This window comes from Callorhinchus milii, unplaced genomic scaffold (assembly GCF_018977255.1).
Source record: "Callorhinchus milii isolate IMCB2004 unplaced genomic scaffold, IMCB_Cmil_1.0 Scaffold19, whole genome shotgun sequence".
Classification (NCBI taxonomy): domain Eukaryota; kingdom Metazoa; phylum Chordata; class Chondrichthyes; order Chimaeriformes; family Callorhinchidae; genus Callorhinchus; species Callorhinchus milii.
Window position 1 is genome coordinate 409,029 of NW_024704760.1, and position 27,931 is coordinate 436,959.

Here is a 27,931-nt window from a genome sequence, read left to right on the forward strand (position 1 = left end):
AGGCTGGGGGTGTGAAGGTGGGGGGGGGGGGGTTGGGGCTTCTCAGAGCAGCTGCAAAACGGTGACAATGTTGCCTTCTCCCCCGCACCCCCCACCCCACCCACCCGCCCACACGTGTTTATTTCCAGTTTAGCTGAGAACAAGACTGGGAGCGAGCGGTGGTGGGGGGGCGAGACTGTGTGCAGGGGTCTGTGCGCAGGGGGTGGGGGCTCAGACGGTGCAGGACTTGTCTGGGGGTGGGGGCTGCTGGCCGGGGGGTGATGCCAGGCTGGTGCTGGGGGGCGATGACTTGGGGAAGACAGCAGGTTTGGGCCTGAGCGCGGGGGGCTTGACCTGCACAGCGAGTTTGACGGACTTGACGGGACGGAAGGCGCAGGGAAGGTCACAGGAGGAGCTTGCACTGCGCTGGAGCGAGGACTCGCAGTCGCGCAGGATACGGGAGTGCAGTGGGCTGGAGGGCTCGGAGACGGGCTCTGTCCCCGGCCCCCCGGCCCCCCCACAGCCTTGCTGGGCTCCAGTGTGTCCAGCACCACGTCAGGAGCCGGCTTCACGCCGCTCTGTCGTTCCAGCTCCCGAAGCTCGTTCAGTGCAGAGTTCATGGTGGCTTCAATGTCCTGTAACACAGCGCCGTAAAAAGCTCAGACTGGCCCAATGGCCTCTAACAGGTAACAGTAATAATCAATAATAAATAATAATCTCAACAATAATAACAATAATCCTGGCATTCGATACAGCGTCACATCACGTCGTCAAATCGTCTCAAAGCGCTTCACAGGATACACTGCAAAGTGTAGTGACTGTGTACTTTGTGGATGAAACGCAGCAGCCAATTGCGTCCAGTGACGTCCTCACAGACAGTGGATTGAGTGACCACATTTATTTTGAAAGGCGGGTAGTAGTCGAGCTGTGGGTGGGGGGTGGGGGGAGCAGGAGAGGGGTGAGCGAGGGGGTCAGTGACAGCCGTACCTGGGCGATGGTCTCAGGGTCCAGGGGTCGGTGGTGACTGAAGCTCTTTGACCTGCCGGCAGCAGTCGCTTTGCGGACCTGTGGGCTGTCAGGCCGTGTGGTGGACGTGCGGCGGGTCAGGGCACTCAGGCTGCCGTGTCCCATCACCGGACGTTTCTCTGGGGTCTCCCTGCCCCCTGCTGGGGGCTCAGGGCTGGGCAGTGCCAGCCCATGGCTCTCACCCCTCAGCGATCGTCTGATGCTCGCTGACTCCACCGTTTGCCGACTCCTCTGTCTGAGACATGGGGACAGTCACTCACCCTCACACACACCCTGACACATATTGACACCCCCCCCACAGCTACACCCTCACACACACTGATCCCCACATCACACACACCTTGAGACATACCCTCACACACACACACACCCTGTCACATGCCGACACCACTCCCGACACAGACCCTCACAGACAGTAACCCTCACTCAGCCCCTCACCCCGGTGACTGACCTGTTGAGGTTGGCCAGGTAGATATCAGCCACGTGGCCAGTGGGGGAGCTGAGGCTGAGACTGCTCCTGGGGGCAGCTCTCTCCTCTGGGGGGGGCTCGCTCCCCCCGTCAACATCAGCCTTCGGGCTCAGCCTGTCAGAGAAGGTGTCATCCCTGGGGAGCAGCGGGGGTGGGGGTGGGGGGTAAGGATAACAAGGCAATTAATCTTCAGTGAATAACAATAATCCTTGCATTTGATACAGCGCTTTTCACGCCTTCGAGACGTCTCAAAGCGCTTCACGGAATATTCTGTAAAGTGTAGTGACTGCATATTTTGTGGGCAGAACGTGGCAGCCAATTGCACACAGCAGCGTCCCACAAACAGTCGTGGATTGAGTCACCAAATTATTATTTTTTTTGAAGGGATTATTACCCTTGGAAAAGCGATTCACCAATTGACTAACAAGCGGGATCCTCCTGACTGCTGATAAACAGAGGCGTGTGTGTGTGGAGTAAGGAAATTTGCCTACGGTTTCTCCATGACACACCCGGGAATCGAACCTGGGTCCTCTCGCTTGTGAGGCCAGGGCTCTAACCACTGAGCTACAGGGACTCTAGCCGCTTGGAGCACTCGCCTCACTAGCAAAGCGTAGAGAGGGAATATATCAGGTTGGGGGCGGGGAGGGGGGTGTGGGTGGGGGAAGGGTCACCTACGTATCTTGCACCACGATGTATTGATGGGGAACGAGGCCGTCGATACCGTTGTGCCGCCCGTCCCACCAGTCCGCCGAGGCCCTGTGGTACAGCAGTAGCGAGGCCCCCTTGCGGAAGGACAGCTCGCGGGCCGTGCGGCCAGTATAGTCAAATCTGGCGATGGCTTCTATCGGCTCGCTCTCTGCAACCAGACATCAAACTACATCATCACCCCCGAGCCGTCAGCCCACACACACACACCAGCACACGGCAGCTCCGACTCCCCCATGTGTTTAGTTTGGTCACCGGGCAACCAACACACATGGAAACCCATCACTGTGTTTAAGAGTCAACTAAACAGAGGAACAGTTCCACGTACGTATGCCGCCCACACATAGAAACCTCCCCATGTTTAGAATGCAGTGTGCGCTCTCTTCCTCTCTCTCTCTCTCTCTCTTCCCTCTCTCTCCGGAGGGAACCACCCTGCTCTCCTATGCAGGAGTGGGTTGGGTGCAGAGAGTTGGGTGGGATCAATTCTGACATTTTGCGGCCAAACAAGTCACTTTGGAGCCAGGACAGCCCCGAGGAGACCAGGGTGGAGAGACCTCCTGCTGGGGCTCCGTGAGGCCAATTGTAGCCCCAAATACCGCCCCCACTTGTGCCCAGAGCAGGACTGTGTTTACAGGCCCGACTCAGGCCTGGGCTGAGGTGTATGAGCTGACACACTGCACTGTATGTATTCACTTCTGGGGAACCTCTCAGAAACAGTTGATATAAAAGGTTAAAACGCTCAGAGAGCAGCACGTACCATCCTCGCTGGTGTGAGGCTCTGTTCCCAGCTCCTGGACAAGGTCTCCAGCAGAGGCTCGCTCCCCCAGCGGGCTGTCACTGTCACACACAGACACACAGCGTCACACACAGACACACAGCACCACACAGACACACAGCGTCACACACAGACACACAGCGTCACACAGACACACAGCGTCACACACAGACACACAGCGTCACACAGACACACAGCGTCACGCAGACACACAGCGTCACACAGACACACAGCGTCACGCAGACACACAGCGTCACGCAGACACACAGCGTCACACAGACACACAGCACCACACAAAGACACACAGTGTCACTCAGTTACACAGCGTCACACACAGATACACAGCGTCACGCAGACACACAGCGTCACACAGACACACAGCGTCACGCAGACACACAGCGTCATGCAGACACACAGCATTATATAGAGAGTCACAGAGACACCGACACACGTCATACAGAGTTACACACAGATAAAGAGTCACACAGACACACAGTGTCACACATAGAGTCACAGAGAGAAACACACACCCACTCCCAGATTATTTTATATATAAATTTTCCCATCAGTTCTCTTCCCTTTTACTTCTGGGGAGAGAGGGAGTGGGGGAAATGTGGGGAGGGGGGGTGGGGGAAATGTGGGGAGGGGGGGTGGGGGAAATGTGGGGTGGGGGAGAGCGCAGGGAGTCCGCTTGACCCGAAACGGTCCCACCTTCCCACATTTCTATATCAATGAAATTTGTTGTTGATGGACTCACCAGTAATGCTCTGTCGGGAGGCCCCGATCGTACACGGGCCCCTCCAGCTCCCTGGGGCCCGGGAAAATGATGTCGTGGTGGATGATGATGGACTTAATGAGCTCATTAACGTGAGCCTGACACGACACCTGGTCCTGCCCCTCAGGCACAGACATCAGGGTAGGCCCGAAGCAGATCGCCAGGTTATAGGGGTCCATCATGTTCTCATCGCTGAAGTGGGACACGCTGGGTGGGGGTGAGGGAGGGGGAGAGGGGAGCGTCAGAGATATAGACAACCCATACATCACCTGTATCAGCGGAGATAACTGCCCTTACCCCCCCCCCCTCCCACCTCGTCCTCCCCCCCCCCACACACACACACACACACTCCACCCCATACACACACTCCAACCGCCCCACACGCACTCCCCGCTCCACCCACACACGCACTCCTCCCACCACCACCCCCACACACGTGCGCGCTCATGTCTGCCAGTGGAGCTAATCGCTGAAACCCCCTGCCTCCTGCCCCCCCAACCCTCGTCGCCCCCCCCCCACCCACCCCTCACCCCCGTGTGTGAAGAGAGGACAGCCAGACACTCACTGGCTGAGGAAGGAGAAGAGATACCGCATGACTATGATGGTGGCTTTGGGCAAGGTCAGGAGGACTTTCCGCATCTGGAGAGCTCTTTCTGGAAGGTTCTCTGTCTCTGTGTACAGAGAGACGACCACCACATTATTTACAGTCACAAAGGTTTCACAAACACGACAGGGAGAGGGTGACAGGTGGGAATAGAGTTGGGGAGTGGGGTGGGTTTGGAGAGTGGGATAGAAAGAGAGACGGAGATATAGAGAGAGAGATATTCTCTGGTCAGAAGCTGATGGCCCCCACCCCCACGACCGCCCCCCAACCATCCCCGGGAACTCACTGACGCAGGAAATGAGGTCGTGGAAGATCTCCTTGGGGAAGAGTGGCTTGTCCTGGCCGCGGAAGTGCAGTTTGAGGACCCCCGCGATCGAGTCCATGTCGTGGTCGTTCTGGTCGCCTGCCAACGGGTCCTCACCTGGTAATGAACAGTCATTCACTCACTGTAACTGGTGTAACCTCCCCACCCCCACCGCCTCTGTCTCCAGCACAGCGGCCCCCTCCCCCCGTGTCTTAGTCCTCCCCCAGCACCATGGCCTCGCCCCTGCCCTCACCTCTCTCAAAGGCATTTTTGATGTCGTTAACCTCCACCTGTGACCCCGACACCCGGAATATTCCCTCGTGTTTCAGGCCTGAGAGGGGAGAAAAATCGCCGGGTTTAGAAGTTACCATCGATAATCCGGCCCCCTTTGCCCCTCCGCACCCCACGCCACCCCCCCCCACCTGGCGGAGTAACACACACCGGATTATTGTTAAGGGTTTCTCTGTCGGAGCGAGAGCGAGAGCTGGTACCTACCATGCAGACTGATGAACCGCACACAGCTTTCCACCACCAGAGGAATGATCTGGCTCCCATCCTACAGTCAGGCCAGAGGGCAAACAGGTCAGTGTGAGGAGAGGGCAGTGAGTGGGCAACTGTCTGACTAGCGCTGGAAATAGCGCTGGGAATATCAGGGGAATATCGATGGGAATATAGGTCAGCTTTGGGCTCACACAGACAGCTCACACCCTTTCCACCTTCCACCACCCCACACACACATCCTCAGTGGGAAATAATTCCTTCGTCTCTCACCGGAGAGGACAAAGTCACGGATTTCTTAATGACGGGATGCAAATCGTATACAAAGCACACAGTCACTACACCTCGCGGTGAGATGTTCTGATGCGTTTTGAGAGGCCTCGTCGCTGTGATAAGTGCAAGGATTATATTTTTATTATTATGAAATCCCGTAGATTAAGACGGCAAAGTAACGTCAACAGCTGAAGGTGAAATCCGTTACCTGTTTCCGGACACTGGAGTTCCTCCTGTCACTGGTCAGCACCGGGGGTGGGAGGGGGAGAGGGGGGTGGTGGGGAGGAGAGCGTTAGTGACAGAGGGGAACAGACTCTGGATATTCTGCGGTGTGCATGTGTGTGTGAGCGCACGCCTTGTGTGCGTACATGTATGAGTGTGCGAACGTACTTGTTGTGCAGGTGAGCGTGCGGGGTACGTGAGCGTGTGTACACCAATAAGTGTGCCCCCGGCGAGTGTGCAAGGCTTGTGTGAAGACAGATTGGGTTGACGAGCAGCGAGGAGGAGGTGAAAATACCTGCCGAGCGAAAAGTCCGGTCTCTGGCCTGGAGAGGAGAGAGGAGAGGAGAGAGGAGTGAGACAGATGACGAGTGACTGATCGATCACCAATTAACCAGCAGCTGATCAATAACTAAACCTTTGCCACTCAGATAGGGGATGTTCGACAGCTGTTATTAACATTATTCAAGGTTTACAATTCTCAAAATCCTCACAACCTGATAATTAGCAAATCAAATGTCTTAATGTCTTCCCAAACAACAGTTGGCACCCAAATATACCCACCCCCCCACCCCAACGAACTGGACCCAACGACTCCATATCACACTCCTGGGACAAGAGGATCAGTTCACTTAAACAATGGGGAATAACACATGGTTGGCTTCAGAAGCCCCTGTAGCAGGTGTCGGGGTTCAAGGTCAGAGTCCTACCCCCTCGTGCCCCGGTTTGAGCTAAGCCCCAGGGGAGCAGTGGATCGGGGCAGGTGGGGGGGTGGTGGGGAGTGTCAGAGGGCAGCGGGGAAGAGGGACGTACTCTCGCCCAGAGTCTTCTGTAGCAGCTCGTGTTTGGCCTGTAGTTTGGTGATCAGGCTCCGGCCTTCCAGGTACTCCTTCAGCTTCTGTGTGTGTGAGAGAGAGAGAGAGAGAGAGCGTGAGAGAGAGCGCACGAGAAAGAGCGTGCGAGAGAGAGCGCGAGAGAGAGAGAGCGTGAGAGAAAGAGCGTGAAAGAGAGCGCATGAAAGAGAGCGTGAGAGAGAGGGTGAGAGAGCGCGAGAGAGAGTGCGTGAGAGAGAGCGTGAGAGGCGAGTGTGCGAGAGGAGTGTGAGTGTGATACTCACGGTGAAGTAGAAGAGCTCAGTCTCGTGCTGGTTGGCGCGGCGCTTGGCGAGGCTGGGTTTGCTGAGGAAGGTGTCGGAGGACTTGACGGACTCGGTGGAGTTGCTGTAGTGAAAACAGTCGCTCACGTCAAAGTCCTCCACAGTCACCATGTCCTGTATGGTCTGCAGTGTCGCCTCCATCGTCTTCTTCACCTGAGGGTAGGGGGGTAGTGGGGTTACTCAGCATCACCCAGAGCAGTGCAGCTCCCTCCTGCCCCGGGCAGGCTCGGTGATAGTGTGGTGAGTGTGGTGTGAGTGTAGTGACTGTGGCGGGGATGCAGTGAATGTGGTGTGAGTGTAGGTGTACTGACTGTGGCGAGGGAGGGTGCAGTGAGTGTGGTGTGAGTGTAGTGACCGTGGCGAGGGTGCAGTGAGTGTGGTGTGAGTGTAGTGTAGTGACTGTGGAGAGGGTGCAGTGAGTGTGGTGAGGACACGATGACTGACCTCCTCGTTCTCGATGCTCAGTGTGCACAGCCGGGACTGCAGCTGTTGGCAGCGCAGGACTAACTCCCCCTGCACCGGCTGCTGTGCGTACAGCTGTGAAGCCTGGCCACGGGGACACACACAGTCACTACACCGCCCCACACGGTCGCTACACCACCCCACACAGTCACTACACTACCCCACACAGTCACTGCACACACAATGCCCGCGGGGAGACACCGACAATAGTCACTACACCCCACACAGTCACTCCACTACCCCACACAGTCACTACACCACCCCACACTGTCACTACATCACCCCACACAGTCACGACACACACACTGCCCACGGGGATACACCGACAATAGTCACTACACCATGCACAGTCACGACCCCACTCCACCAAGCGAGGAGACACCACACACAGTCACTACACACACACGAGACACGCACACATCAAAGACACGCACACACACCAGACACAAATACACCAGACACACTCGTCGCTCACACTCATACTTGCTCGCTTACATATGCACTCACTCCCTCAAACTCCCTTGCTCGTACTCGTTCACTCCAGCTCGCTCACACTCACTCACGCTCGCTCGCTCACACTCGCTCTCACTGACCGTGTCGCCCATGTGTGGCTGGAAGTCGAAGCGTGGGGGGAGACAGAAGACATTGTGGTAAAGCTCCATCAGCCGCAGCTTGTCACTGGTCGGGTCCAGGCCGTCCACCGCACTCTCCATCAGCTCCAGCCCCTCGTGCCGGGACTGCTCCACGTTCAACTCCGCAGACAGGTACGTCCTCATTGCCCGGTTCAGGCTGGCGTGGTAACCCAGGTCACAACACTGCCAGGGCAACCAGGGGGCAACCAGACACACCGTGAGCCGGCACAGGGACAGGCACCGTGGGGGTAGAGAGAGAGGGAACACAGGGACACACACCATGGGGGGGAGAGAGAGAGAGAGAGGGAGAGCACCATGGGGAGCGAGCAGGGAATGGAGTTAGAGTAGAGAGCGCCAGTGGGTGGGGTAAGTAGGAGAGAGCTCCGGGGAGTGTGCTGTGGGTGGGGGGAGGGGGAGTGAGGTCCGGAGGGTGGGAGGCTGGGGGGGTACTCACATCGAGCAGATCGGACAGGTCGTGGGTGTAGTATTTGAAGACTGAGGTGTTGGTGGCCTCCATGGCCAGGATGTACTCGTTCCTCGCCTTGATGGCCTTCAGCTTATTCTCCATGTACTTGGCCTGACGCTGAGGGAGCAAGACAGAGAGAGAGAGAGAGAGAGAGAGAGAGAGTGTGACAAGAGACAGAGAGGTCCTAATCCCCCACCCTCAGTGGGAGACACATACTCTCCCCTCGACACAGCTTAGCATGCGGGCGGGGTGGGGGCGGAGTGGAGCCCGGTCACCCTCACTGGCCCTTGCAGAGAGAGCTGGGAGACGGGAATGATATGTAGCCCGGTGTACTCTCTACCTCTCCCCCCGCCGCCCGCCCACCCTCCCCCACCCCGCTCCTCCCCAGTTCCCGAACCTTTTCCTTCATCTTCTCGATCTTGCGGACCGAGCTCCTCCGCTGGTGTTTGTCTTCGAGCCTCAGGCCAGCGGCTGGCTCTGGAGAGCGGCCCATCTGCTTCACCTCCTGCTTCTCAGCCTCCTTCAGCTTGCTCTCCGCACTGACACTGTCAGCGTTGTACATGTGGTACGTCTTCATTACCTGGGCAGCGGGGGGGACAGTCCTGTTATACTCTTATTACACTCTCATAACACTCTGCCTACACCCCCGTTACACTCATTACACTCCCCATTGCACTCCTGTTACACTCCTGGTCGGTCAGTGTGAGTGCTGGTCTGAAGGCAGCCCTGGGCTGGTATATTTTTAGGGGGTTGGTGAGTTTGGGGTTGGGGCTGGGGGGAGGCAGTGGTGGGGGCTGTGAGCAGTGACAGGCTCAGTGCCATGTTAGTAACCAGAGGGAATCAGTGGGGACTGAGAGTGGGGCGACACATAACTGCAAACTATTATTAATAACGAAAGTATCTGGAGGGGAAGAGGAACGGCAACTCAGTGTGGCTGTCAGTCACCGAGGGGTGGAGGGTGGGAGAGGGGCTGGGAGACACAGACATGGGGGGGGAGGGGGAGCAGGCAATGTATGTACAGATGTGTCCCAAAAGGTGAATCCCCCCCCTGCCCTGAGCCACAGGGTCTCCTGTCCGTGTATGTACAGCTCTCACACACCTGGTCTCAATGCTCCCCTCACTTCCTCGCATTAACAGGCTCACAGCTGGGGGCAGAACCACAGCCCCCAACACTGGAGATTCTTAACATCAGACACATTCCCGACCCCCCCCCCACCCTATCCTCCCCGGCAATCATCAGAAAGCTGCAGCCCTGTGAGGGAGGAAGTTTGATGGTCTTTGCTAACCATCTGGGAGCAGACCACAATCCACCCCCAGCTGCCGCACATCTGTCTCTGATGTCCCAGAATGCTGGGCAGACCCAGCACACTCTCCGCCCCCCCCCGCCATCCACCCCAGTCAACAATGTGATAAGGCGCTATATCATGTGCCTATGCGTGTGTCTGTGCATTAGAGGGAGTGTGAGAGTCAGTTAAGTACAAGTGTGCCAATGAACGTGATTAAGCATGTGTGAGCGTGCATCCCGTTTGCTAACACGGCTCAGGAAGAACAGCTTTTACCACCTCCAGAGCTCTACCTCCACCGGAGCCCCTTCCCCCCCTCCCCCCAGGTCATTTAGGAGGGTCAGACTCACCGTGTACAACTCGTTCAATACCTTCATCAGGTCCTCGTGTAGCTGCCCACCGACCTCCTTACTCTGCACACACACAGGGCACAAAGCCAGTGAGACAAGCCCCCGGCACTAGCCCACCCTGGCTGTCACAACACCACAGCACAACCGATCTGCAGTGACGGGAGTGGGGGTGGGGAGGTGACGGGGAATGTGTGCAACGGGGAATGTGTGCGACGGGAGAAGGGAGGTGAGAGGAGGTGATGTGGGGGGGGGTTCAGGCAGACAATGGGAGTTACTTACCTTCTTGAAGAGCCGGACAGAATCATCGCTGACCTGAGTGAAGCGCGGGATGATGTTGTTCAGGTAGATATCACTGAGGGAGGCATGGTCCTTACTCTGTCTCCTCACCTGGCTCAGCAGCAGATACCAGCAGTTTACAGGAGACAGCACATTCTGGTCCTTCCTACTGCTCAGGGAGAGGGAGAGAAGAGGAGAGAGAGGAAGAGCGAGTTAGAAAGAGAATGAGAGAGAGAGGGTGAGAGCGAGAACGAGAGCGATGGAGAGAGCGAGAGGGTGAGAGAGAAACCTGTCAATAAAACACTGTGGGGTAAAGCTGTGTATAGTGCAGTGTGCAGGCGTGTGTGTCAATAAGCCACCAACAAATTGATCCCCCATCACCACACTGTTCTCTCTCAACACGGCTCGTACTTCAACAGTTGTGAACGCATGCTCACGGGCGTGAGCGCACGCTCACGGTTATGGTTTTCACAGTGGCCACATGCCCGAGAGCAGCCGTGAGTCAACAACAACTTGCATTTATTTGTCCAGCACCTTTCATTAGATTGATTAGCACCTTTCATTAGAACAGCGCCTTGGGACGTCCTCCCGATGTGAAAGGCGCTCCATAAATGGAATCTTGTTGTTGTTGTTGTTGATTAGTGTCTGGACGCTTCACAATGGGGGGGCGGGGGGTGGGGTGGATGCAGAATGTTCACACACCGGGGGACGAAGCAATAGACGCGGTCAAAGAACTGGGTTTACGCCAGGAATTGCAGACAGATCATCTCCCTGCCTCACCCCCCCCACCACCACCCCCGCAGGAGGAAATGGAGTCAGATGCCCTGAGGACTGGAGCAAACTGGAGAAGAGGAACAGTGAGGCGAGCGAGGTACGACGTGACTGTGACTCAGAACCAGCTGAGCTGTGGAGTGGGGACACGGATGGAGAGAGATTAAATAGACCAAACAAGCTTCACCCCTTGATCTTGTTGTGCGCCCGTTGGTGACACTGGTAAAATACCACTTCCTCATGAAGTTAAAGGCTTTGATGTGGGATCCTCGGGACCTGGGCACAGGGTGCGGCTTCTTTGGACGTCTCCCCACTGTCCACCCTCACACACATACACACACACACCCTGTCTCACACACACTATCCACACACACACTCCCTGTCCGCACACACACACACACACCCTGTCTCACACACACTATCCACACACACACACCCTGTTTCACACACACACACACATACTCACACCATCTCAAACACTGTCCACACTCACACACTCATAAACCTTGTCTCACATACACTGTCCACACTCACACACACTGTCACACACACCGTCACAGACACACACAGATGTGCAGGGAGGTTGGGGGACAGGCACAAAGTCCCGAGCGCTAGGGAGGGAGGGGGGAAGTGGGGGAGATGTCAGCGTCAGCAACCCTCTCACCAGATGCTGGTGACCACAAACCTCTGAAGCTGCCGGAACATTCCACAGTCAGCACTCAGAGGGTTAACGGAATGGGCCGGAAGCCGGTGAAGCACAGAATGATGTATTAAGACAGTGTTGGTTAATGTCCTAAATATATCAAAATATATCAGCCCAGCCTGGGCCAGGCCCTGAGAGCTTTACATCACAGTCAGCTCAGCTCCAAGGTCCTGGGCTTGTGTGTGTGACTGTGCGTGTGCGTGTGTGAGACAGTATGTGTGTGCACGTGTGACAGTGTAACTGCATGAGTGTGTGAGTGCGTGTGTGTGTGACAGACAGCGTGAGTGTGCATGTTAGTGTCTCTGTGTGAGAGTGTGATTTAGTGTGTGAGTGTGCAAGAGAGTGTGCGAGAGAGGCTAGGTGGGTGCACGGGTCAGCGTGGGGGCTGTGTGGCTGCGGGGGGCAGGGTGCGGGAGCTGCACAGCTCCATGGAGGCTTCGCGCGCGGAGGCTGTGTGGTGACTGCACATGACTGCTCGGCGGCTGTGTGGGTGCTTAGGGCTCCGTGGGAGCTGCGCGGTTGCTCGGTGGGGGGGGGGGGTGCAGAGTGATTGGCTGCAGCGTGCACTCACTTGAGCTGCAGGTGCTCCTTGGTGCTGCGGGTTTTGGCTGAGAACCTCTCGGCCAGCCTCTCTAGGTTGCGGGAATATTCTAGCTCCAGCTCCGACTTCTTGCGGAAGAAATCTTGCAGGTCCTGCAGCAGCTGGACCCGCGCCTCTGCTTGCTGCTCCAGGCATTTCAGCTGCTCCAACAACTGTGCCCGGATCTCTGCAACAGCAACAACAACAACAGCAACGCTGGGGTCAGTGCATTGGCCGTCAGCGCAGTGTCTCTCCCCACCCCACCCCCACAACCCACCCATGCAGTGTTGTCGTCGTCCACCCCACCCGGTATTGACACAGTTCGGTGACCTTCCCCACTCCCGCAGCGTACAATGTTTACAGTGAGCTGCGCTCTCACAGCCAAACACCGGTCGACACACAACAACTTCCAAAGACAGGCAGAAACCACACACACACACCCCGGGGCTGAGTGTGACCGTCACACACGCACAAGCAAAGACACACACGCACACATATATACACACACACACACGCAGAAACACACACACACACAAGCAAAGACACACACACACAAGTTGAGACAGAGAGACACACACACACAAGCAAAGACACACACATACACACACACAGATACACACACACACAGACACACACAGAAACACACACACACAGAAAGAGGCAAACGCAGGGAGAGACAGAGAGAGAGACAGAGAGAGAGAGACACACACACACAAACACATACAGACACACAGAGAAAAGGTACACTGAGAGAGAAGCAGAGACAGAGAGAGAGGACGAGCGAGAATCTAATTGAAGATGGACCGTGTTCACCAGTAAGTTGAGAATCTCAGATCATTGCAGGGAGCTGTGCGACGACTCGAGTACCTTTACGCCTGTGTTCTAAGCTCTTCATCCGTGTTCTGGCCAGCCTTTCTCGGCTCAGCGTGGCTCAGTGGCCAGCCTGCCCTCTCTCCTTCTGCACGTAATCTACCGTCTAGGTTAAGCTGCAGAGGGAGGGGCTAATGAAAGCCCCCCCCAGTCTCAGGCTTTCAGTTTCACTCTATGTGTGTATATATATGTGCATATGTGTGTGTCTATGTGTGTGTGTGTGCAGGACAGTAAGTTCCTCACTCCCACAACTGCTGACAACCAGGAGTTCGGAATGATGAGCAATGGGGGAAATTTCCCCAAAACCCAGTCACAGCGTCTGGTCAACGGGCATCGGTCACCAATCAAATCACTGGTCACCAAATACCGGTCAGTGATCACCAAGCATCGGTCACCGAACACAATCACCGGGCCCTTGGCACGTTCCGTCCCAGCCCCCACCCCCTCCCCGTGCGCCACAGAATAATATTACACAATTATAAAAATTTTCTCAGTTTATAAATTTCGAGAAAAAAAATCCCCCGCAAAGGAGGAACTTAAAGGAGGGAATCTCCCACTCACAGTGAGAGTGAGAGAGCGAGACAGGGAGTGAGTGTGAGAAGTGCAAATGCGAGAGAGAGATCCCAGGTTGTTCAAGCCCTCACATTGGGTACGTGCAGCTCAGGTTAACAGCAACACAGAGAGAGAAACGCCCTCCCTCCCCCCACACACACACACTCACACACACAGACCCAGAGTCCTGGACAACCATCAATGACAACAACTTGCATTTATATAGTGCCCTCCATACAGGGTAGCGCCTCAGAGCGCTTAAGATGCAATCCCCAGATACAATCACTCCAAGCTGATTGTGGGCCTTGGGCTGTGTTATTAATAGTAATAATCCTTGAATTTGATATAGCGCCTTATCACGGCTTCGAGACATTAAATGGCTTCTGCGTTTACCTAGAAAACCAGTGACTTGACAGTCAATGTCCTTGAGAAGCACTTGGGAGACATTTTTGGAAACAATGACTGCTATAAAAATGAAGTCTTTTCTTTCTTTGAGTTGTGCCCTGACCAGACCAGGGCTGAGACTCCCTGGGAGACCTTGTTTTATTTTAAATGTACGATCGACCTTCTGCCTATTCTGCCAGTCCCAGCACTGATATCTTGCACCTCAACACACCCGCTCACAGCTAGAGCTCAGAAACCTCAGCCAAAGATAGACCACCTTGCTGCCGCAGAGATAGCATCTCGAGCCAGAGACAAACACCGAGAGAAACAGAACAAAAGGTCAGAGACTTCGCGGCCTTGACCCTCTTCAGTGTAATGTACCCGATGCTGATCAATAGTCAAAGGCCCCCCCCACCAGGAGAGCCCCGCACTGTGACCTTCAACTCAAACTCATCAAGTCGGTAGCTCAGTGTAAATCGGTCTTAACCCTTACTGCAGGACAGTGTGAACGGTCCCGGAGGCAGAACCGCAATCTTAAACCGCCCTCCAAGCCGGGCGGCGTACAATGATAATAATAATCCTGGCATCTGATATAGCACCTTATCACACATTTGAGATGTCTCAAAGCGCTTCACATAATATACTGTGTGTAGTGACTGTGTGTTTTGTGGGCAAAATGCAGCAGCCAATTGTGCGCAGCAACATCCCACAAAGAGTGTGATGTGTGGACTAGGACTGAGGGGAGAGTGTGTGTGACTGAGCCCCAGGCTTTGCTGTGCGGGGCTGTGTTGTGCGGGGCTGTGTTGCGCGGGGCTGTGCTGCGCGGGGCTGTGCTGCGCGGGGCTGTGTTGCGCGGGGCTGTGTTGCGCGGGGCTGTGTTGTGCGGGGCTGTGTTGCGCAGGGCTGTGTTGCGCAGGGCTGCGTTGTGCAGTACTATCCTGCGGCTCAGCCCTGTTGGTATCTTGTTGCCAAAGGAAATGTGATGCCGTGGAATGCGGAGAGGAAGAGCAGCAGCACTTTGTTGTTGTGGAGCTGGGAGACTCCCAGAGGAAACTGATCCCGGATTCACTCCCCCCTCCCCTCCCAAGCCAAGAGCAAGAGTGTGACCGAGGCTAGAAAACCCAAACTTCCCCACAACCCCCAAACAACACCACCAACCACCCCCGCCCCACACACACACACACAACATGGAGCGAGACTGCGGATTGACTGCATCTCAGCAACTCACAAGCTACATCTGCCAACCCTCCGCCCTGCACTGTCACCTCCCCTCTTCCCCACAGTGTTCCCCACTCCCCACCCCACTGCCCTCTGGTCACTGCTGACCACGTGCCCAGCCCCAGTTCCTGGCTGCCCCCCCACACCCGGGACTCTCCTCGCTCTAACCTCGATTTCCTCTAGTTTACATTTGAACATCCAGGGTTCAGATCCGTGTACCTGCCCCTGCCTACAAACACACAGTCACTACAGTCAAATCCTGCGAAGTGCTTTGAGATGCTTCCCTAAGATCCATGTGAGTCCTGTAGCTCAGTGGTTAGAGCATTTGCCTCGCAAGTGAGAGACCTGGGTTCAATTCCCGGCAGGGGGCGAAACCTTGGGCAAGTTTCCTTACTCCACACAGAGCCTGATAATAATCCCTCAAGAAAAAAAACCAATAATAATTTGGTCACTCAATCCACGACTGTTTGTGGGACGCTGCTGTGCGCAATTGGCTGAAGCGTTTCGCCCACAAAATATACAATCAATTCACTTTACAGTATATCCTGTGAAGCGCTTTGATAAGGTGTCGTATCAAATGCAAGGATTATTATTATTATTATAGTGAGGTGTATTATTACAGACACGGTGCAGAGAGGGGGCGCTGTTTCTCTGGCAGACAAACCACAATGAGAGCTGTTGGCCCCACGTCCCTGAGCTCCCAGCGATGGCTGCCTCATTCCCTGCATCGCTCAGCGCATTCCCTACATTGCTCTCCAGCAGCTGTGGGTGAGCGGCGCTGGGACAGGAGGGGCTGGGCTTCTGGTCAGCACTCACACCACCTCTCACACTCACACCGACTCTCACACTCACACCGACACTCACACTCACACTGACTCTCACACTCACACCGACACTCACACAGACTCTCACACTCACACTGACTCACACTCACACTGACTCACACTCACACTGACTCTCACACTCACACTGACACAGACTCTCACACTCACACTGACTCACACTCACACAGACTCACACTCACACTGACTCTCACACTCACACTGACACACACGCTGACTCTCACACTCACACAGACACTCACTCACACAGACTCTCACACTCACACCGACTCTCACACTCACACAGACTCTCACACTCACACTGACTCACACAGACTCTCACACAGACACTCACACTCACACAGACTCTCACACTCACCCGGACTCACACTCACACGGACTCACACTCACACTGACACTCACACTGACTCACTTTCACACTCACACTGACTCACACTCACACTGACTCACTCTCACACTGACTCACTCTCACACTGACTCACTCTCACACACTGACTCACTCTCACACACTGACTCACTCTCACACTCACACTGACTCACTCTCATACTAACACTGACTCTCACTCACACCGACTCACACTCACACCGACTCACACTCACACTGACTCTCACACTAACTCACACTCACTCTCACATTCACACCGACTTTCACATTCAACCGTCTCACACTCACACCGACTCTCACACTCACACTGACTCACACCGACTCTCACACTCACAATGACTTTCACACTCACACTGATTCACACTCACACCGACTCTCACACTCACACTGACTCACACTGACTCACACCGACTCTCACACTCACAATGACTTTCACACTCACACTGATTCACACTCACACCGACTCTCATACTCACATTGACACTCACACTGACACTGACAGACATTGACGCTGGAGACTGTATGAGGAAGGGACGAATGAGGAAGGTTCGAGGGGAAGAAGGAGTTAGAGGAGGAGATGGGAGGGGGTGAGGAGAGACTGACACAGGAAGGAAATCAAAGGGAATGTAAATGGAATTCAGGTCATTAACTAAACACCACAGATCTGAAACCATCTGGGAATGAAGATCACTGACGTCCAGCCAAGTGTCCACAGAGAAGAGGTGGTTTGTAATTAACTGTTTGGACCCGATTGACAGAGAATGTGATTAGAGGTGGCAAGGCCACTTCCCCATTGCCCAGTGGCTGGAGAGGAGAATGTGAGGCCAGTGTGGGTCACACATAATTACACACTACCCACTTGTGCTCACAAACATGCTCCAGCTCACACCCTCTCAGTGAGGGCTGCCACTCAATTCCTGTCAATTGAACCCATGGCTTCTCCAAACACACAGCCCCCCGCACACACACACACAGCCCCCCGCACACACACACACAGCCCCCCGCACACACACACACAGCCCCCCGCACACACACACACAGCCCCCACGCACACACACACAGCCCCCGCGCACACACACACAGCCCCCCGCACACACACACACAGCCCCCGCGCGCACACACACAGCCCCCCGCACACACACACAGCCCCCCTGTACACACACACAGCCCCCTGCACACACACACACAGCCCCCGCACACACACACACACAGCCCCCCGCACACACGCACAGCCCCCCGCACACACGCACAGCCCCCCGCACACACACACACAGCCCCCCGCACACACACAGCCCCTGCGCACACACACAGCCCCTGCACACACACACACAGCCCCCGTGCACACACACACAGCCCCCTGCACACACACACACAGCCCCCCGCGCACACACACAGCCCCCCCGCACACGCACAGCCCCCCCGCGCACACCCCCCGCACACACGCACAGCCCCCCCGCACACGCACAGCCCCCCCGCGCACACCCCCCGCACACACGCACAGCCCCCCCGCACACACACACAGCCCCCCGCACACACAGCCCCCCGCACACACACACAGCCCCCTGCACATGTCAACAAGCCCCCACCACCCCTACTCCCCCCAGCTGATCCAGACGGGGGAGAAATTACTGTTGAACAGATCAGAGATAATGGAACCCCCACCCTCCGAGCCGTGCCAGCTGCTGATACCTAATTGGCAGTGCATCGAGGGGTGGGGGGGTTGCTTCTTGCTGGGCCTGGCACGTTCACCTGGCAATGCCCACCCAGACAGTCACCATCTGCCCATTGGCACAAACTGCCGGAAACAGTGAGGCAGCTGGTCCTGGTGGAGGAGGGGGGGCGGTGGAGTGACACAGAAACACGCACATACACATACACACGTGAGCAATGCCTGGCACATTCTCTATGTTGCACATGGAGCGAGGGGCTGAGGCTGGTCAGCGAGGCTCCCAGAACAAGTATTAAACGTTCCCAAAGATTCAGGATCCAGATCAAGCACTTGGTGCCAGAGGGAATGATGGGGAGGTTATTACACTGAGCTCCCGTCTGGGCCCTGCGTCAGGTGGACAGGAAAGATCCCGCGGCACTGTGGAGAAAAGGAGGGGGATTCTCTCTCTCCCAGTGTCCTGGCCGACAATCCACCCCCCCAAACCCATTCATTCACCTCCTATAGGACATGGCGGTGTGTCATAGACAGTGTCTCCCCGGGATGTCTATACCAGAGCCAGGGTTCCTCAGTCGTGAGAGAAGACGACTCAGAGGTTAGCCGTGAAGGTGATAGCGTTTGAAAACGGGATTGAGAGTAAATGCAGACCAATCAATACTATCGGACACACTGAGACAGTAGTAGCAGAGGACCAGGTTTGAGGTGAAGACGGTGATTTTAGAACAGACACCAGGAAGATTGTCTTTACTCGAGGGGGTAATTAACAGCAGGAACAGGGTTGGCAGGAAGGGTGGCTGAGGCTAGGACACTGGGACTCGTTCGGAAAGAAAAGAACAGGAGTCTGTCATCGATAGAAGTACTCATAGGGGCTGGGGTTGTTGCTGCTAACAGGCATGGAGGGCCGGCCTTTGAAGGGTTAATGAGCGCAGTAATGTAGTAATGCGGAGAATGCCACACACGCCAGCCATGAAGATGCCTTGTTTCATTCCCCGAGGGAATCCCACTCCTCAACCTCTGACTCCTTAGCACAGCTGAGATTCCAGCCCAATTCCCCGGCTGCTCATGTTAACAGCCAGCGAGAGAGAGGGGGAGAGAAAGAGAGGGGGAGTGAGAGAGGGAGTGGGGGAGAGAAAACTGGGGAAGAGGGAAGGAAAGAGAGAGCAGAGAGGAGAGAGGGAGAGATGGAAGAGGTTGAAAAAGACTGGAATAGTTTGAGAGACAAAGAGAGTGGGAGAGAGAGAGCGCGCGATTGAAGAAGAGATGGCAAGAGAACATGTAAGTGCACACGTGCGAGAGGCACTTACTTTCTGGCATGTATAACGGCACAGAAGCCTACACACATACACACACACACACATACACACACGCACACACACTCACAGACACACACAATGGAGACTGGCAGGCCGCGGGGAAATGGAAGACAGCAACACATCTGGAGTAAATCAGGGCAGCTTTTCCTGTTTCTCCTGAGAGTGACGCTAAACATCTGGCCTAATGAGTCAACCGGAACCAAACTGTGAAACCACGGGGGGGTGGGGGGGTGGTCAGCGACTCTCCGACTCAACCCCCATTCCCTGCACAGGGCACGGAGCAACAACACTGCCCCCAGAACGGACCCATCAGCGATGGACTGCAGGTATCACCGTAAAGCTTAACACCCACTCGGGAGTGAACAGGAGTCAATCAGGGAGTCACAAGAGGGCCTCGGGGAGAGAGAACATTCACACACACACGCACACTCGCGCACGCACACAGCCACGCCGCACCCCCTTGCACTTGTGTGTACACAATAATAATCCTAGCATTTGACACAGCGCCTTATCACGTTGTTCAGATGTCTCAACGCGCTTCACAGAATATACTGTAAAGTGTAGTGACTGTGTGTTTTGTGGGTGAAAACACAAGAGAAACAACCGCAAGGAATACAGACACCACCCGCCCCCTTCTCCTCACACAGAGCACAGCCCCCCCACCCACCCCAATGCCTTCTCTGGATAACTCTGCCCCCACCACAGCCCATTGTCTCCCATCAGACCTCACAGCTCGTCAGCCAGACCCCCGCTCCCTCCCGGACTCCCTACCCGGGGGGAGGGGGAATGAAAGAATAGACCGCCCCTCGGACTACTAGTGTGTGTGTGGGGGGGGGGGGTGGGGGGAAAGTGAATTCAATTACTAAACCAGGCCAGTCAGACAGACTGACAGAGGCGTACGCTGTCAGGTTTAATCAGCTGCAGCCTGAGCTGGGAGACAGTCACCCTGACCAGGCCTGACAAGTGCCCCCGCACCGCACTATAATAAAGGCATCTTCCCTCACCCCACTGTGCTGCCTGTCTCCCCACCGCCTCAAATCCTCCCTCATTCTCTCCCAGTCCCCTCTGCTCCCCTTCCGATCCCTCGCAATTCCCCTCCTTAGTATCTCTGTGGGCTGATAGATACTCGGGAATCGAGGGGTACAAAATCAGATTAAAATATCGACTATGATCCAATCAACTGGCAGAAGGGGCTCGGTGGGCTGAATGGCCTCCTGTTCCTGTATTCCCATTAGGAGCAGCTCAGGAGTGTGTGTGTGAAGCATTGAGAGTGAGCACACCCAGACCCTCCTGGCCATCACATCACTCAGTTATCCTCAGGCTGGCTTCCCCTTACTACCCAAACAGACGAGGAACAGGCTATTTGTGTGGCTGTGACACAGGGTAATGAGGCTGGGATCTGAGGCCAGACGCCATTTAATTAAATATTTCAAAGACTGCAGCTGAGCACGTGCCATAGTCAGGAGCTCGTGCCGGACACAGTCTGCAAACACCATCGATTGTCCATCACACACCCAGCGTCACACACTGTCAGTCACACAACCACTATCAAACACACCAACAATGAAGAGAGAGCCTCAAATAGTGTCTGACAGCAATCAGCCAGAGAGAGTGAGAGAGAGACTGAGAGAGGGGGAGAGAACAAGAGAGATAACAAGGTGCTAAATATCTACATCCAATCGACGACGAGTGGCTTAATCAGGATTTCTGGGTTAATTTGGATGAGAAGAAATGAAGATTGTCAAGAGAAAGACCCGTAGCTGATCTGAGAGTGTAGAGGGAGCTTTTCTGTCTCTCTAACCCTGACCTGGGAGTGAGGACGCACAGTGTAGAGGGAGCTTTACTGTGTCTCAGGCCGCGTCCCTGCCCTGTGCTGAGTTGTCTGATGTGATGCCGGCAGGGGCTGGATTGCGAGCGTATAAGAGTGAGGATACTGCGTGAAGCCACTGTGTCTCACCCACTGCAACTGCAGTGCTGCCTGGCTGCTCCTCAGCTGGGCCCCAGCGCACTGAGACAGGCCTCTCAGCAGCCAATCCCAAGTGCAGGGCCTCTGCACTCTGCACTTAACCCCTTTGTTCAGTGTCTTACACACAGCAGAGCGGCAACATTCCTCACGAGATCACACGAGGGGTTCCGATAGAGCAGAGAAGAGAAGTGCCTTCAGCCATCTGATCTCATCTTCCAGAATCCCGCCCCTCCATTGCCCTCTGCCTCCCCCAGCACTGCCCCCCTACCATTGCCCTACCCCTTCCCCCAGCACTGCCCCCCTCCCCACCATTGCCCTACCCTCTCCCCCAGCACTACCCCCCTACCAATGCACTACACCCACCCCCAGCACTGCCTCCCCACATTACAGCGAGACCATCACTCCCTACCCCACCCCCCCAGCACCAAGTGGCTGCGGTGTGTGTGAGTAGCGTGTGTGTGTTTGTGTGTGTGTATGCAATGTGTGTGTGTGTGGTGCAGTTTGTGTGTGTAGTGTGTGTGATTGCAGTGTGTGTGCCGTGTGTGTGTGTGCAGTGTGTCTGCGGTGTATGTAGCTGCGGTGTGTGTGGGTGTGTGCGCCGTGTGGGTGTGTGTGTGCCGTGTGGGTGTGTGTGCCGTGTGGGTGTGTGTGCCGTGTGTGCGTAGTATGTGCTGTGTGCGTGGTGTATGTGTGTGAAGTGTATGTGGGTGCGGTGTGTGTGGGTGCCATGTGGGCGCGTTCGTGATGCGTGTGTGGGTTCCGTGTGTGTGTGCGCGCGGCGTGTGTGTGTGTGTCTGCGGTGTATGTGGGTGCGGTGTGTGTGCGGTGACTTCTCTCAACCCCTCTTACTTCACCTGACAATGCCCACAGGGCTCGGCCCCAATGTTGCCAGGGGCCCTGACTGGGCCTCAGCTGTTAGCATCAGCGGGGGGGGGGGGGGGAAGGTGTCACCAAGGACATTGCTGTGAGCGCACCACAAAACTAGGTCAAAGCAGAGTCTTTGCACACTGACCCGAGGAGCCGCTGTCTGTATACCAGACACTGTGTTCACTGATCAATAACACTGCACCCAGTAGCAACTGCTCAATGTCACCCAGCACTGCCCCCCCGCCCCCCCACATCACAGCGAGACCATCACTCCCCCCAACCCATCCCCAACCCACCACAGCACACATTGTGTCTCACACAGATGGGGATTGCTGGAGCGGACAGATGGGAAAAGAGAGAGGAGACAGGAGAGGAGAGGGGGAGAGTGAAAGAGGGGGGGGGGGGGGTGAGAGAGGAGGCGAGAGGGTAGAGGGGGAAAGAGAGAGAGAGGGAGAGGGAGAGAGAAATGAGAAGAGAACAGAGAGGGAGAAAAGGAGAAAGGGTGAGGGAGGAGAGGAGAGAGACCTGTGTTGGGGGAGATGGACGGGTGGAGCCCGGGCGACTATGATTTACCCGTCTTTGCGGCCAGTGATGCAACTGGTACCATCGCTCACTTAGTGCGGGGGTGGGGGGAGGCAGTGGGTGGGTGGGGGGGGCAGAGTGCTTTGATGTGCAATGGGCCACTTGCCCCACCGCATGGAACCACCACTTACACAGGCTGCTTGTCTGGGCTTGTAAACCGACAACGCAATTATGGTGCGAGGCTGCGGCACCCAAATCAGGCACTTCTGCCACATCAAAGAGACCAGAGTATCTGAGTCCACGTAACCCAACAGCCCCGCAAGCCAGTCAGTGTCTCCTACTCTGGGAGTCCGGCAGCTCGATGGTTAGAGCACTCGCCTCGCAAGCAAGAGGACCCAGGTTCGATTCCCGGGCGGGTGAAACCTGAAGCAAAGTTTCCTTCCGTTCCCCGATTGTCCTCACCAGTATCAGAGCGAATGTGGGGAATGTTCCAGAACTGGAAAAATGTGTGAGAAAGAGAGAGAGAGAGAGCGAGAGCAGGAGGAATGTCTTCACTGTGTCAGACGGCTGTCAGGGTAAGGAATTCATTCCCAACCAGAGACTCAGGCCACATCAATACAATTGTACAGAGCGAAACTCGATAAGCACCCGGGCTGCAAACCCACGGGGATACGCGGATAGAGTGAAAGAGGGAGAGAGAGAGCGAGAGAACGAGAGAAAGTGGGAATTAATAATAGAAAAGGTGACCTAGAAACCAAAGGGAGCAGTGGTGCACACACACACTCACCCGCCCCTGGCTGCCCCAATGACTTCTATGTTACTGTTTAAGTATAAGTTGTTAAGTGATTGTGGTGGGATGACACCCATTTTCCCCTCCCCCCTCCCCCCCCACCCCCCGACTAGTTCAGCCTCAGAGCTACAGACCAGATACCATTTTTTTTGGGTGGGGGTGGGGGGTGCGGAGAGAGGATCTGCAGTGACTTAATTACTGCATATTTTGGGAGCTGTGTGTGTGTGGGGGGGTGGGTGGGAAGGGAATAGACTGGGTATCTCCATTGTGTCAGCGTGTTGAGCGTGTTTAAGCGCTCCGAGATGCTACCCTGCTATATAAGTGCAAGTTGTTGTTGTTGAGTGCTTGTGTGTGTAAGTCACACACAGGAGCCAGGTCTCAAGCTGTGCAACAGTTGGGGCTACAATTGGCTTTGGCGTCGCAGGATAGACAGCAGTCAGGGAGTGTGTCCTGGGGTGGGGGGAGGGGGGAGCGATGTTGGGGAGAGGGGAGGCATGGGAGGGGGTTTGGGGAGAGGGTGAGATTGTGGAAGCGGGTGTCTGAGGGGGTGGGACTGGGCGCGGGAGGAGGGGGGAAGGTGATAATTCTGCAGAGATTCTGCTCCTAATTACTGCCAGCATCCCAGCCCAGCACCAGACCTTGAGGCCAGTGACAGGGTCTAATGCCCCCCACACACACATAGTCATGGGGGGGGGTAGGAGAGAGATGGCAGACCCAGGCCAACAGAACGTGGGGTGGGAGACGGACGGACGGTTGACCACAACTTGATTAGGAAAGGGGAAATGAGGAAACAAAGCATTTAGAAAAGCAGTGGGCCTCAGTGAGGGGTCTGTCTGTCTCTCATCACCCGATCCGGTTCAATGTGGTAAACACGTGTGGATGATAACTGTGACCACAGACATTACCTCCCGCACCCCTCAAAACAATTCCACCCCCCCGCCCGACCCCCCCCCCCCCAAACAGCCCCACCCCTCAAAGAAACCCTTGGCCTTCCACCAAGTCAAATATAAGGCTGAGAGGGAAGTGAAACAACCCTACACCACCCGGCCGCATAAAATATAATTATATACAATAAACATAGATATGTATATTAACAATTCTGCAATATGTTACAATCTAATGTTGCACCAACATACACACTGAGCGGGCGATGAGCAATGGCAATGCCATCACTGTTTACTAGACAAGATGTACTGCATTCATTATCATTACAGGACTCGTGTGTGTGTGTGTGTGTGTGTGTGTGTGTGTTTTTGTGTGTGTGTGTGTGTGTGTCTGTGTGTGTGTTTTGTGTGTGTGTGTGTGTGTGTCTGTGTGTGTGTGTTTTTGTGTGTGTGTGTGTGTCTGTGTGTGTGCGTATTTGTGTGTGTGTGTGTGTGTGTTTTTGTGTGTGTGTGTGTGTTTTTTGTGTGTGTGTGTGTGTGTGTCTGTGTGTGTGTTTTTGTGGGTGCTTATTTTTATTTTTTTAATGAAAAAAAGTCAAATGAATCAATTTTTTCAAAAAAACGTCATTTCTCATTTCCCACAAAATACAGCCAATCAATTCACTTTACAGTATATCCCGTGAAGCGCTTTGAGACGCCTCGAAGACGTTTTTAGGCGCTATATCAGATGCAAGGAATATTATTATTAAACATCTAGAGTATATATCTTTGTAATCCAAGCTGCTCAATGGCGGGGGGGGGGGGGGGGAGAGGGGCTGACTGACTCACTTCAGTGAAGGCCGGAGTGGTGGGGGGGGGGTACTGAATGAAGCCAGCAATGCCCAGGAATGCAGTCTTAGTCTGTTTCTGGTACAATAACAAACGCAGAGCTGAGTGCTCTCACCCCCACACCACACAAACACACCCCCCACACAAGAAAAAAACCATGTACCCACCTTTGACTTGTGTGTCGTATTCTGTAACAATCTCTTTGTCCTTCTTAAATCTCGCAGGCGATGTCATTTTCTCTCTCTCTCTCCCTCCCTCTCTTCCTGTCTATCTCTTGTTCGGAATAATATTCCCTCCTCTGGTGTCTAATATGTTTATATACTGATTGAAGAAAATCTCAGGTTTTGGCAGCCCCCAAAAATATTAATCATTCCTCAAATCAGATCTTAAAATAATCCTTTCCCAATGGATTACTCACTCCTCGGGCAGTTGTTATCAGGCGGACAGTCTGTGGGATGCAGGAAGGGAGAGCGGACTCGGTGTCCAGGGCTGGAGCTGAAACCCATGAAGAAATTAAACCATTTGGGGGGAAAAATTAACACTGGCAAACCTGTCTACTCACTCACTCACTCACTCACTCACTCACTCACTGCACCAAAATCCTCCTGCAAAACGGCGTGGCGAGGGTTTCAATCGAGAGAGGGAAAGTGTTGCGAACGAATTATTATTGTCTCTGTGGTTGGCAGAGTGTGGCGATGTGATGGTGGAGAGGCTGTGAGGAGAGACGGGCTCTGCCCTGCACATTCCTTCTCCCTCCTCGACACACACTGGGACACAAGGCAGATTCCAACACACACCCCCCCCCCCTCTCCCCCTCTCCCCCCACCACCGCTCCACCCTCTGGGGAGAAGGCGATCGATTCGGTTTTGCAGAAATACAATCCAGAGAGAAAAAAAAAGCCGATGTGGAGAGAGAGAGAGAGAGTGAGTGAGTGTGAGAGAAAAAATCACTTCCCCACAAGGCAATGTTCCAAGAAGCGGATCAAATCAGAATGCACGTTTCACTGGAGACACAGAGAGACACATAATCACACACACAGTCACACACACAGAGACACACAGTCACACACACAGTCACACAGAGAGACACAGAGACACACACAGTCACACACACACACAGAGACACAGGCACACACCCACAGTCACACACACACAGAGAGACACAGTCACACACACAGAGTCACACAGAGACACACAGTCACACACACAGTCACACAGAGAGACAGTCAGAGACACCACACACACAGACAGAGAGAGACACACAGAGAGAGAGAGACGGAGAGAATTGGGGAATTTCCTCTGGTTGGTCGCGTGGGAGAGGAAAATGGGTCCCAAAAAAATGATCTGATCTGATTGTGGCTTTAATTCGTTCGTAAAAATGGGGACTTAAAGTAAGAATCGAATGAAGCGAAGCGTCTCTGTCCCTCTCTCATCCTTTCCCCCGATAGAGAGAGGGAGGAAGAGGGAGGGAGAGAGAGGGAGGCAGGGAGAGAGGGAGGAAGGCAGGGAGAGCGGAGGGAGGAGGGAGGGAGGGAGGGAGGGAGGGAGATTCCCGATGTCATGTACTAATGTTCAGCTTCTATCTTATCCATTTATAAAACTGAGTGAACCAAAGAGGAGCAAAAACGTGTCCAGGTTTGTGTGTGATCCAATCACACCCCCCACCCCCCCCCCCCCCCCCCAGGCTGTGTCTGTTCCCAACAAGTCTTCCTATTTCTCTCTCTCTCTCTCTATATATATATATATATATATGTGTGTATCTATTTCCATTTTTTTAAATTAATATATAGTAAATATATAGTATATTTAAAACAAACTTATTCACAAATATATACTTTTCTTTCAAAATCTGGTCATATAATAGAGCAGTTTTTTTTCTCTCTGAGATAATAAAAGTTCCCCAAATCTCACCATAAAGTGTACAAAATCCAAGTCGTTTCGCTCTCTTTTTTTTTGGAGGGCGGGAGGGGGTGAAAGTGACTCTTTTTTTCTTGTTTAAAGTCTCTTCTCTTCACAGTTCAGTTGCAAACTCCACACCCGTTCCCAACCTCTGGACAAACTCCCCCCAAACTGACATTTTCTCTCCTTTTTGGGGGAAGTTTTTCAATCCCCAACTTCAGAAAAACGTTCTCATTTTTTCTTCTCCTTTTCTTCTTCTTCCTCTCCTCGGGAATTTCCCTCCAATCCCTGTCTGGTCTCGAGGTTTCCTTTGTGAATGTTTCTTCTATTTCGCTCTCTCTCTCTCTCTCTCTTCAGATTGGATTTTCTTCCCTTCTTCTTCTTCTTCTTCTTCTTGAACTATCTCCTTCCCGCGGGGATGTGAACTTGTCTTTTCCCTCTCACCCTCCCTCCCTCCCTCTCACACACTCCCTCTCACACTCCCTCCCTCTCACACACTCCCGCCCTCCCTCCCTCTCACACTCCCTCCCTCCGTCTCACACACTCCCGCCCTCCCACCCTCTCACACTCCCTCCCTCCTCTCACACACTCCCTCCCTCCCTCTCACTCCCTCCCTCACACACACTCCCGCCCTCCCTCC

At 54.5% G+C, this 27,931-nt stretch overlaps 1 protein-coding gene across 1 annotated transcript; it reads right to left on the reverse strand.

The window, feature by feature from the left end:
• Positions 1-144: 144 nt before the first annotated feature.
• srgap2 (SLIT-ROBO Rho GTPase activating protein 2) lies at positions 145-27,763 on the reverse strand. The gene is given in 24 exon segments (XM_042342214.1): positions 145-486; positions 489-614; positions 967-1,240; positions 1,457-1,609; positions 2,150-2,330; positions 2,937-3,016; positions 3,712-3,936; positions 4,295-4,400; positions 4,620-4,754; positions 4,891-4,968; positions 5,133-5,193; positions 5,617-5,647; positions 5,926-5,953; positions 6,441-6,525; positions 6,745-6,936; positions 7,228-7,329; positions 7,839-8,060; positions 8,332-8,460; positions 8,741-8,923; positions 9,977-10,039; positions 10,256-10,421; positions 12,298-12,493; positions 25,561-25,888; positions 27,304-27,763. Coding segments are annotated over 23 exon segments (3,159 nt in total). The 5' UTR covers positions 25,628-25,888; positions 27,304-27,763; the 3' UTR covers positions 145-210.
• Positions 27,764-27,931: the final 168 nt, after the last annotated feature.